At 36.7% G+C, this 11,761-nt stretch overlaps 1 protein-coding gene and 1 pseudogene across 2 annotated transcripts; both read right to left on the minus strand.

Annotated features, from left to right (window-relative positions):
* Positions 1 to 306: 306 nt before the first annotated feature.
* Positions 307 to 9,664, minus strand: LOC147485868 (uncharacterized). 2 transcript variants are annotated; one of them, XM_086572312.1, is made up of 4 exons: positions 9,380 to 9,664; positions 8,935 to 9,284; positions 8,640 to 8,851; positions 307 to 737 (listed from the first exon to the last, which is right to left on the minus strand). In XM_086572312.1, exons 1-3 carry the CDS (start codon positions 9,518 to 9,520, stop codon positions 8,689 to 8,691), a joined length of 654 nt encoding a protein of 217 aa, XP_086428438.1. In that variant the 5' UTR covers positions 9,521 to 9,664; the 3' UTR covers positions 307 to 737; positions 8,640 to 8,688. The 2 variants fall into 2 exon arrangements, with proteins under 2 accessions (XP_086428438.1, XP_086428437.1); XM_086572311.1 differs by having other exon boundaries at positions 307 to 748.
* Positions 3,503 to 4,395, minus strand: LOC147485869 (uncharacterized; annotated as a pseudogene).
* Positions 9,665 to 11,761: the final 2,097 nt, after the last annotated feature.

Consider the following 11,761-nt stretch of genomic DNA (forward strand, 5'->3'; position numbering starts at 1 on the left):
CAAAGTGCATTCAATTCCTCTCCAACCACACCCCACAGAGGGTAGTATATTCCATAGTTTACAACCCTCTGAAGAATGCACCACCCATATTTGTGGTGTCTGCGAGGACAATATATCTACTGTGTATTTCATTGTAGTAGAGGTGTATACGATCAGAACGTACCCAAATTCTTTTGTGTTTTCTATCTGTAAGGTTGACCACCCAAGCTACAGACTGCGCTCAAATCCCTGCTGTGTTGTCTGATTGACCTTATTGACAGTTTACAAGGCCTTGGGAATCTTTTTGCGGTCCTGATTAGCTAATAATTTTTATTTTTTTTTCGATAACGCATCCCCTATATATTTAAAGACTGAAAATAGAGTTTACAGAGTCAAGATTACAAGGAGGGTGTCTACCAGGAATCTGTTTTGAAGCCCAGGAAGCCAGACCATCGCCAAACCATTCCCAGTACGACTAACCCAAGAAAAAACATGCTTATCTAGCCCTGTAACTAAGGCCAAGAAATGCTGGAAAACAAAAAAGGAGTTCCACCCTAACACAGAACTATTACAAGCTTTTAGAGCTAACATTAGGGACTGACAATCTCCCTCCAAAATAACAAAAGATAGGTTCAATCTTAGAGCCAACAGGATTGCAACTTTAGCCCCAATCAACTCAGCCTGCTCTGGATCATTTGCAGAGAATCTTCTAATAGCAGCTCCCAAGATAACCCCCTTTGCATTTTGACCAATAGCCCCTACAACCGCACTAAAATGAGATTTGTCAAAAGCAGCATCAAAATTAACTTTAACCCATGGAGAGGAGGGTGGAGACCAAGAACTAATATTAAAAGATAAAGGCAAATCAGAAAAGGTTATAGAGAGAAAAACAGAGCTAGTTCTTTCTCTCTTCATCTCAGAAAAGTTCAAGATGGATTTTAGATCTATAGGCCTGCATTCCATCCTAGCCTTATTCCTTGCCAGCTAGAGCTCATATAAAATATAAAGACAAAGATATCCTCTTCTGCAAATATCCTCATCCTTAGAGGAGCACCAGCAGATGAACTGATTTATCCACTCTTTAACATTCCAATCAGAGTGAGCATTTATATCCAGCATAGCATTGGAGACATACCACATCATCTTAATCCATTTACAAGAGAAAAACATATAAAAAGCTGATTCAATACATCTTTGGCAGAAGGAGCAAGTAATATCTCCTTTGAACTTGAACTTATGTAGGACATCCCCTGTAGGAAGTCCACCATTATAAAGTTTCCATATAAACATCTGAGTAGCAGCATCTAAATGAAGCTTCCACAGTTTTTTCACAGTTAAGGGATTGAAAGAGGAAGAAAAAGATATATTGTCTTGCTTGGTGAGAAAGATATAGGCTGACTTAACAGTGAGATCACCATTCTTAGTAGAAGGCCAGATAATATGGTCAGGAGATTCTGATGGTCTGATTTGGATTCTGTTGATGGATTGGATGATTTGAAAAAGAAACAATTCTCCCAATCGATTTTGGTTCAAGGATAGGAGAACAGGGGAAAAAAGAGAGTTTACTTTGAGATCAAGAAGAGATGGTCCTGGATCCAACAAATCCTTGAGGATAATAGGTTTACCCAAGAAAGTGAGCCAAAGATCATTAAAGATAGAAATGGAAGAGCCCGCTCCAATATTCCATAAGAAACCTCCTTTGATCTCTTTCAAAGTTCTAATAATGCCTCTAAAGAAGTAAGAGGTATCCCTAGGAAGATTTTTCATATCAATCATACTCTGCCATTTTGGATAAGTTTTCTTGAATAACAGAGCCCATTTAAACAACTTATCCTTAATCATCCTCCAGCAATGTTTGCTAATCAAAGCCTGATTCATATCTTTTGCTTTCCTAAACCCTAGACCTCCATTAGATTTGCTCCTACAGAGTTTATCCCAGCTGATAGTATGATAGGAATGAGAAACTTCAGAGCCATTCCACCAAAAGTTCCTATTAAGCTGATCCAACTTATCTATGATCTTGCATGGGAGAAGGTAAGTACTCATAGCATATATAGGCATTGCTTGGGCTATAGATTTAATAAGAGTAGTTCTGCCAGTAATTTTCCTTTGCACCTTTTGAATCAGATATTCAAAATCTCCAGTTTTCTTTTTCCCCAGCAAAATAGGCACTCCCAAGTACACTTCCTTCTTATCAAAGAGTATCATCTTCCATTTCTTCAAAATACTTTTCTGAGCTTGTATAGACACATTTCCACTAAAAAATGCCCTTGACTTATCAAAGTTCACTGCTTGCCCAGAGGCTTCACAATAGGTTTTAATAAGATCCATCATACAATCAGATTGCTTTAAATTAGCTTTGCAAAAAACAATAGAATCATCAGCATAAAACAGGTTGCTAATACCAGGGGCCCTTCTCCTAATCTTGATCCCAGAGATATGATTAGAATCCTCAGCTTGTGCAATAAGCCTAGAGAGAGCTTCAGCAACAATAATGAAAAGGTATGGAGATAAAGGATCTCCCTGTCTGACACTTCTCTTAGGATACACCTTGTCAAGGGGGGAACCATTCAGCAGAACATTATAAGAGACAGTACTAAGACATTGCTAGATCATTTTCCACCATTTGGCAGAAAAACTAAGTTTACCCAGAATTTGATCCACAAAACACCACTCAACTCTATCAAAAGCTTTTGTCATATCTAACTTTATGGCCATCCAGCCTTGCTTATGTTTTTTCATCTTTTTCATGTTATATAAGACTTCACTTGCCAGCCCAATATTGTCACCAATAGATCTGCCTTTGACAAAGGCCCTTTGAAGAGGGGAGATGAATTGTGAAGAAGTGGTTTTAGCCTGGTAGCCATGATTTTCGAGATAATCTTGTAGGAAAAATTACAAAGGCTAATGGGTTTGAATTTGGTGATATGCTCAGGGTTTGAAACCTTGGGAATAAGAGTGATGAAGGTTTCATTTAAACAAGGAGCTAGTTTAGAGAAAGTAAAGAAAGTTTTGACTACTTCAGAGATCTCAAGATGAATAGTATCTCAATACTTATGAAAAAAAATACCTTGGAAACTATCAGGTCCAGGAGCTTTAAGGGCACCCATACTTTTGATAGTAGCCCAGATTTCAGCATCAGAAGGCACTCTAGTTAACAAGATGTTTTCATTTGGAGTGATATATGAATCAAATAAGGCTAGGATCTCATGGTTGTCATTAGGTACATCAGAAGTAAAAATATTCTTAAAATAAGCATTAATATTATTCCCAACCTCCACTTTTTCTGTATCCCAACCCTCATTATCATTTCTGAGCTTTTCAATACTATTTTTCCTCCTTCTATAAATGGTAGATAGATGAAAAAATATGGTATTTCTGCCTGCATCCTTAACCCAGTTTGTGGTTGACTTCTGTTTTCAAAAGTTTGCTTCCTTATCAAGTAAACCCTCTAATTCTTCTTGAAGAGATAAGAACTTGGAATAGTTTTCAGCCACTTCCAAATCTTTAGAAAGAATATTATCTATCTCCCTTCTGACAGACTTAATCTCAAGAGGTACATCCCCAAAAACCTCGATCAGCATTCTATATTCTCAGCTTTTTACTGGTATTTTTCAATCTATTATGAACAGACAAAGCAGGGGTACCAGAATAGTCTCCCCCAGAAGTATCATCCTAGGCCATAGCTATCACATCTTTGCAAGAGGACTCCTTAGTCCACATTTCATAAAATCTAAAAGGTTTTTTGGTCTTTTGGATAGAGCAATTGAGATTTATGGACAGGGAAAAGTGATTAGAAGAGGGGATGGAAATATTTTGAATGAGAGAATGCGGGAAAAGTTCCAGCCAATCTGTGGTGGCTAGTGCTCTATCCAGTCTTTCCAAGATATGGTCACCAAAGAACCTTTTATTAGACCAGGTAAACCTTGAACCTTTAAACCCCAAATCCATAAGACCAAGATCATCAATGAAATCATTAAAAACATTCATGCTTATATATTGAGTACCATTACCACCAACTTTCTCTAAGGGAGAAGAAATAGAGTTAAAATCACCAAAGAGGATCCAAGGACCAGGAATGAGCATGGCCATATCACGTAACTCATCCCAGACCCTCTTCCTCTTATAAGAAATAGGTTCACCATATATAAAAGAAAAAAACCAATCAGAATTGGAAAAGTAATTAGAGAGTTTACCTGTAATATGATTAGGTGTTGCTCCTAAGATTTCCAGCTAAATATTATCTTTCCAAAAAACAACCAATCCTCCACTAAGACCAGCTGGAGGTACTATACATTTTCCACTATACTTGTTCTTCTTACTGACTAGGACCATATTTTTCTCTGTAGCTTTGGTTTCAGACAAGCAAAGTATATCAGGATCTAAAACCATAATCAGGTTCTTCAGAGCTACCATTGTCGAGGCCAAACCAATTCCCCGACAATTCCAAACAGTTGTCGTTATGGCTCTAGAGGTGACTGAAATGGATCAGTCACCGCAAACCCTTCTAAAGAGATTGAAGCATCAATATTGTGTCCCTCAGAACAAGAAGTATCAGGACTTGAATGTCCAGAAGAATTATTAAAACCATCAGACTCCTCTTCAGATGGAGAGAGACCATTTGAACCAGAATATCCTCCATGACCAGAAGCATTTGAACTAGAACCAACAGAACCTGAACCCTGAGAACAAACAGCCTCATCAGCGTTATCACCAGAACCATGCGAACCAGAACTAGAAGACCCCAAACCCTTAGAACTAGACTCAAGAAACTCAGAATCCTCCGAATCATTTAAAACCGAGTCAACTAAAATCAAGCGTTTTGAACTCCTAGAGTCAGAATCTCCTGGACCATAAGAAAAAGCACTTGGATTACTAGAATCCTTGCTAAAGGAGTGACTTTTGGTTGAGTCAGAAAGAGAAGGGGTAGGAGTAATTCCCATAGAACCATCATCCTCAGAGCTTGACATGATCTCTTTTCCTCCTATATCCCAATCAAAAAGATATTGAGTTCTCAGCCTCTTCCCTTTGACAACGTCTTCTTCCTTATCAAAATCCTCAGCTTTCCTTTTACTTTTGAAACTAACCATAATCTTTCTTTCCTCATTTTTACATTCTTCCTTGTTTGCATTATCATTTTCTTTAGTAGAGGGATCAAAAGAAATGGGAGTGTGATCAGGAGAAGGGGTAGCATGAATATGAGAATCAATTTCCAGAGAGTTCTCCCCTTGAGAAGAATCCAAATTATCACTCATTTTTATTTTCTTAGACTTTCTAAACTCTGAAGAGAAAATTTCTGTAGAAACCACCACTCTTTTACGGGAATAAAGCTGAATATCTTCAAAGCTGTCAGTGCATGCTTGTGAAGTCCCCAAGATGCAACTGTTCGTCTCATATTTTTGAGAAAATACAAACCCACTAACTCTTAAAATTTTCTTGGAACCCACATGTTTCCTAGAGCTGCCAAACTTTTTGAGAATATCAGTTAGATTTCCTGACAACTTTTCATATGATGGGGGCCGGAGAGAGGAATCAGAAACCAAAAGATCAGAATTACGGGGTTTTGCATGCTTGCTAATACGAGGCTGGGCCAAAGAGACTGGACTTTTCCTATCTTTTGGGCTTAATTTGGCCCGAAGTGGATAAAGAAACTTTGGGCTTCGAATGGGCTTCTCCAAAGAGGAAAACACAAAATCCATAGGAGCAGGAGAAAATACAAGAGAGGGTTCAGAAATCATAGCCTCATTGCTAGACAAGGAAAGCCCAGGATCAGAAGTTTGAGGAGGCCCAACATCCATATTAGAAAGATCAGAACCCTTAGAGAGCCCATTAGCTGAAAGATCCAAAATAGATGAAGACGAAAATTCCAACCCCTCATTAAGCCCTTTATCCAACTGGTCCGAGTTGAGCCCAGAATCCATATTATCCAAAACAATATCTGCATATTCGGGAATAGAATCCATACAATCCCTCTTCAGGCCCAACCCAGAAACAGGCGAAGTGCCACTTGTCATCAGCTCAGCTTGGGCGCACTCACTAAGAGGAACATTCACTTGACATCCTTTTGTCAGAGCAGTAGTAACCGAATTGCCAGATTGCAACCTTTCATAGGCTGGAGCCTCAGAGAATGTCACATCCATATTGGGTGGAATATCGTTAACTATAGACGGCAAGTCCCCTACATCTGTTACCGTCATCTTCTCCACCAAGACTGCCTCAGAACACCGAGAAGCTTCCGATGAAAGAACAACAAAGGGATCAAACTTACCTTTCCTGTTGTTTGTTTGCATCTTAAAATCCATAGGAGCAGTTTTATTCATCCTCTCCGCCTTAGGATCCCATTCTAAGACTTTTCTGGATTGTATACCAATCCCAAATTTAAAAGAAGCAGCTAATCCTATTTGAATAAGGAAGAACATAAGCAATTGGGGGTTTTTTAATACCAGTTTTAAAGAACAGAGGATGATTTATAAAGTCTTTACACTCCTTATAATCATGCACAATCATCTCACAACAATAACAAAACACAGGAAGCTTTTCATATTTGAAGAAAATCCGAATGGATTTGTTTTCGTGGAGATTTACCATAGCATTACTTACCATCCTCCGTTTGATAGTATACATGACTTGAACTCGAGAGAAGGAATTTCCAGCATCAGAACCACTAACAGAATCAATAGCCACCACTAACCCTAATGCCGAACCAATCTTATGAATATTCTCCCAAGTAGATCTTTCAAGCGGGAGACCAAAAATCTGAACCCATAATCTAAACTCCTGGAATCTATAGTTATTAGTGGGATTATCAGGAATCCATTGCTTGAGAGACATAATAAACCCATGGACAGACCAAGGACCATTTTCAAGAACAAGTCTCACTTCCTGTTCATCTTCAAGCCAAAATTTGAATAACCCTTAGAAAAGAAAGTAATCGAAATTTTTGAATTAGTGTTCCAGGACTTTACTAACTCATTTTTAATATCGATTTCATCAAACTTTCTAGAAGTAAAATGCTTACCAATCAGTGATTTCTCCCAAAGTTTTTTCTCCCTTTCATTAATGGAATCCAGACAAATCTCATCTGGGAACTTGTTTATTTTCCACATGGACTCCATCTGGAGATAAAGACGGTGAAACTCTTCTTCTTCAGATTCATCAGGGATGAATTCTAGATCAAGAATACTCATATTTGGAAAAACATATCTAGAGGAAAATATATCTAAGACAAAAGATATAACCAGGATGATAGAGGGAGTGTTCAAGAGAGAAAAATAAGAACAAGAAAGGAAAAAAGATAAGAATTAGGTGTGGTATGAATAAGAAAGGAAGAGAGAAGGAGGACGGAGAGGGAAGGAAGTTGCTATGCTCATATTTTCTCTCTCAGCGTAAAGAGTTTTTCTGATTAGCTAATAGATGGATCCAGCACTCTTGACCCAAAAAATCCAAAACTATTGTTTGTAAATCTTTATTTCTTTATAAAGCTTCTTCTAAGCAATACTTTCCATGTAATCTAAAGTACTAAAGTTCAGAGCAGGTTTATTAGTTCACAATCAAATAACTATTGACCTTGGAACTCCTTGTCGCAACCTTTATCTCTGATATAGAGACAGTTAACCACATATGAATATCCTCCTAAAAGTTCTCTTGAATAAATTGAACAATTAATTTCAGCATTCATCCGACCTCAGAAAACACATGAATAGCCAAACTCCTCAATCACTCTGGCCTCAGTCTTGGATCACATAAAAACTCCTCTCCCAAATTCCAATGCCATTTATCTGGAGCTAGAAGGAACGTGTTATTACTCAAAGCTTCATAATCGTTGACTTATTCATTATAGAAGACAATTTTCCATTTGCTAGATGAAACATGTGCTCTACTTCAGAATTGCCATATTTCATCCCAGCAAATGAGTAACGACTGCTGCATCAGGCACAGGGACATTTTGTAGAGGGGAAAGACTATTTTCGAGTAATACACTAATACCAATTCACGACATACTTGGGATATCTCACCCCAAGTCATGGGTTTTCTTAGGTTTAATAAAATCTATAATTGGCAAAAATAAATAAAAAATAATAAAAAAAAAGTTTTAAGCCAATGCAAAAGTTAAATTTAACAAAATTCAAATCAAACAAAACATGGGTCATCAATACATACTTCTAAACTCTGTTCCTTCAAATACTTAGGGTGAGGATCTCATTCTGACTCAACCGACAATACTTGACAAACAGAACAAATGCTTCACGCCTTCACCTGTCAAAGTTGGGAATTACGAAGGGCTAGTAGAAAATAGGGCCCAGAGAAGATATGTAATATATAGTTTAGGACCTCAAATAATGTATATTGTTTGACAGGTGTGTACAACCCCTACAGTGTAAGAATCTCTCGAAAATAAGTAGATGATCATAAAAATATAATGCTATATACAAAACATTCCAGTTTATCGATAGCAATTTTCTAGCAGAATGCAGTATAGAACCCGCCCCTCTGCTTTGTAGAAATTGGCACCTTCATGATGAATGCAAATGTACAATACTACTTGCAATAAAATTCAAAACCAATAGACATCTAAATTATACACTGTACTGCACCTTAAAAAACTTGAGCAACATTATCCAAAACTAAGATAAGAAATTTCTTAATATTAAAGCACTTACTCGGTTAAGTATCCTATCATTTGTACTCAAAACAATAATAATCAATAGATTACTCTACAGTAATGAAAGAGCCAACTGTTTTGAACCAGCGCATAAGATTCCGATGATCCTTGACATAAAGCCATGCCTGGAGAAAAGGAAAAAGTTCCTCGTTCACACCACGTTCCTCTATGTAAAGATGTAGTGCATCCCTTGCCTTCTCGCCGAGATCACTGAAGGCAAAAAAAAACACAAAAAAACATGCATTACACAATGTGACTAAATAAACGTGCATTTACTCAAACACTTAACTTACTCAAAAGTTGGGCCGCCGTATTTGTTAGGATCAGCTGAAAACTGATTAGTTTGAAGCTTAGGTCTCAAAGAAACAGAATGTATACCCATTGCATCAGGGTAAAGAGCACATAAAAAATTAAGTGAATCTTCTTTCCCATTCCTCGAAACGTCCACGTGTAAAAACAACTGATTAATTTGATCATCATCATTATCACTATCAAAAGCTGCAGCAGCTTCAGGTATGATATCAGCTAATCTCATTACTGTAATAGTAATTTCTTCGTCTTCGCCGTAATTACGTGCAAGTACAGGCCCATTTGTGTCCATTGCTCCTTTTATTATTGTGAATGGTGACGGTGGATTTATTTTCTGCATAAACATAAAAACATAATAATGTTAATATTCTAGAATGACCCTGGAAATAGAAATGAGAGTGTTTTGGGGAGTTTATTTTTTTAATTTACCGGGGGTTGGGCCATTTTGGAGACTTCTGTATAGTGGTCTTTGAGTGAACGGAGTAGGATAGAGTCTACGGTTGTGGAGTGATGTTTTGATAATGTGCGCCATGGGTGGAGTAGTGTTGGGGTGTATATTTTCTTCCACATTTTTTTTTTGTGGCGTTTGTTCTGTTTGATGAAATTCCCGGGGGTTTTGTACGAGAAGTTAAATTTTTTTTAGAACGTGAAGATGAACCCCACTTGAAAAACAAACAAATTTTTGAGGTATAATAACAAATTAGATAAATGAGAAAAGATGTGTAACAACAAATTAGAGAATTGAGAGAAAAAAAAAATGAGAGACTAAATGAGATATAATGAAGAGAAGAGAGAAATAGAAAAATGACCAAATGAGAAAAAATGTGGAAAGTGAAGAAGTAGACGACAACGGAGATGTCAAGAAATCGCCGACGACCAATTAATAAGGTAAACCTACTACTACTACACTACTAAACAATTGAGGTCTTTTTTCCCGGCTCTAAAAACTCTATAAACTCGAATGACGTAGATGATGTTCAATCAATTTTATGTTGGATATCAATTTGCTTTGAGATTTAATATCGTCTTCATACATTTAGGAAGTATGCACTGCTATCTTATTATGTCACTAAGAAGCCAAACAAATTTAGAGAAAGTAAAGAAAGTGTTGGGTACCACTTTCGTATATAAATGTCATTTTGTCCATCTTGAATTTATTGATGATTGTCCGATTCCAAAACCAATGCGCAAATGGCGTAGAGCTCGACACTTAATTGCAGATATTTAGGATGTGGTATTATAAATAAGGCAAGTGCAATTTATGGCATTGAACATTCTTGATCTAGTATAAGAAGAGGAGTATATTAATGATGGATCAGAAATACCAATAATACATGTTGTTAAAGACTAAGTCCAAAGTACGATTTAATTAATGTTCATGTGGTTAGAATTGTAATTTGGTTATTGATCCAATTTTCTTGAATTTGATGCATACTTTGGTGGAATTTGATATATGGATGTATGTGTGTTTGGTTAAGAAAAAAAAAAATAAACGGCTCGGTTGGGCCTTATGAAACCATAAGGGAAGACATTGATCGGCCTTTTGGGAGTAACATGTTGTTCTGCGATGGTGTGCCATCTAATGTTAATCCAATAGGCTACCATAGGTCGTTTGAGACTAAAGAACTATTTATTAAAGGCTTTTAGTTTGGCGTTTAAATATATATATATATATATATATATATATATATATATATATATATATATTTAAACGGCCAAACTAGGCCTTAATAAATAGTTTATTTGGCATAGTTTGACCTTATCAAACCAACGCACAAAGCTAGGTTGGGCCTTATGAACCCACCCTACAAGGCACACACATACCTTTTGGAAGCTAAATGTTTATGTTCGGTAAATTAATGTCATATGTTTTTAAGCCAGTAGGCAAATCAGAGCCTTATGAATCCATCACAAAAGGCATCGGTGGGCCTTGTTCATTATTGCTAATAGGCAAAATGGCTAGCCGTTATTATTAAGGGGTTTTGGTGGAGTAGAAGGAGATGGAGATGGAGACGAAGGATGGTAGTTTATGTTTTCCAGTTTCTCGATTTTTTGTGAAGGGTGGAGGGTGTATGCTTTGGTATGCGGTCCCCAACATAACTACAGACCCCAAGTTGGGTCGGGGTCTCTCCAACGCAATTTGGGGGGTGTCAATAGTAAGACTATATATACTACCCAAACTTGAGTCTATTCAATGGTTTTGTTTAACTGGTATTATTTTTTTCAAAACTAGTTTGTAAAGTTTATTAAACCCTAACAAGATTCAGACAAATGGTTCCCAAACAATTTAAATAATAAATAAATGCAAACTCTGTGTAAATAAATATTTCTCAAAATTTTGAGAAGGATGCGTACATCTGCCTCCTGTAACTATTGTAAATTCAAGTAACTATTTCATGGACAACAATTTAATTAACTATAAGACGAATATTATTAAAAAGAATAAAATGATCAAAGAGTAAAAAGTGTGAGCAAAGATAAAAGAAAAAACGCTTTAAACCGACAATAGTGTTAAATAGAGGCCATGAGATTATTTGTTGGTGGATGGCTATTATCGAAATAATTATTTCTTTCTTTTGTTGGTAAACTCTAAATGATTGTCTTCGGGTACCCTTGTTTTATGGCGACGGAATCTTTTATTCTTTTAACTTGCTAGACATAAATATTGTATCCCCGTAGAGAATAAAGAGTGAGAGTCGAGATAGATGAATATGCTTATTATTTTATCATATTCGGTATAAAAAAAGTTGAATTACAACATCAAAATTATGAGGACGGTGAAAAAGAAGGGGAGCCAAGTGGCGCAAAGTT

Source organism: Coptis chinensis, chromosome 7 (genome assembly GCF_015680905.1).
Source record: "Coptis chinensis isolate HL-2020 chromosome 7, ASM1568090v1, whole genome shotgun sequence".
NCBI lineage: Eukaryota > Viridiplantae > Streptophyta > Magnoliopsida > Ranunculales > Ranunculaceae > Coptis > Coptis chinensis.

Bases quoted from the DNA above. Each gene is read 5' to 3' on its own strand.
- LOC147485868 (XM_086572312.1), bottom strand. From the start codon at position 9,520: ATGTGGAAGAAAATATACACCCCAACACTACTCCACCCATGGCGCACA. The intron at 9,285-9,379 runs GTAAATTAAAAA...ATGTTTATGCAG, and splicing joins CCAAAATGGCCCAACCCCCG to AAAATAAATCCACCGTCACC. The intron at 8,852-8,934 runs GTAAGTTAAGTG...TTTTGCCTTCAG, and splicing joins TACGGCGGCCCAACTTTTGA to TGATCTCGGCGAGAAGGCAA.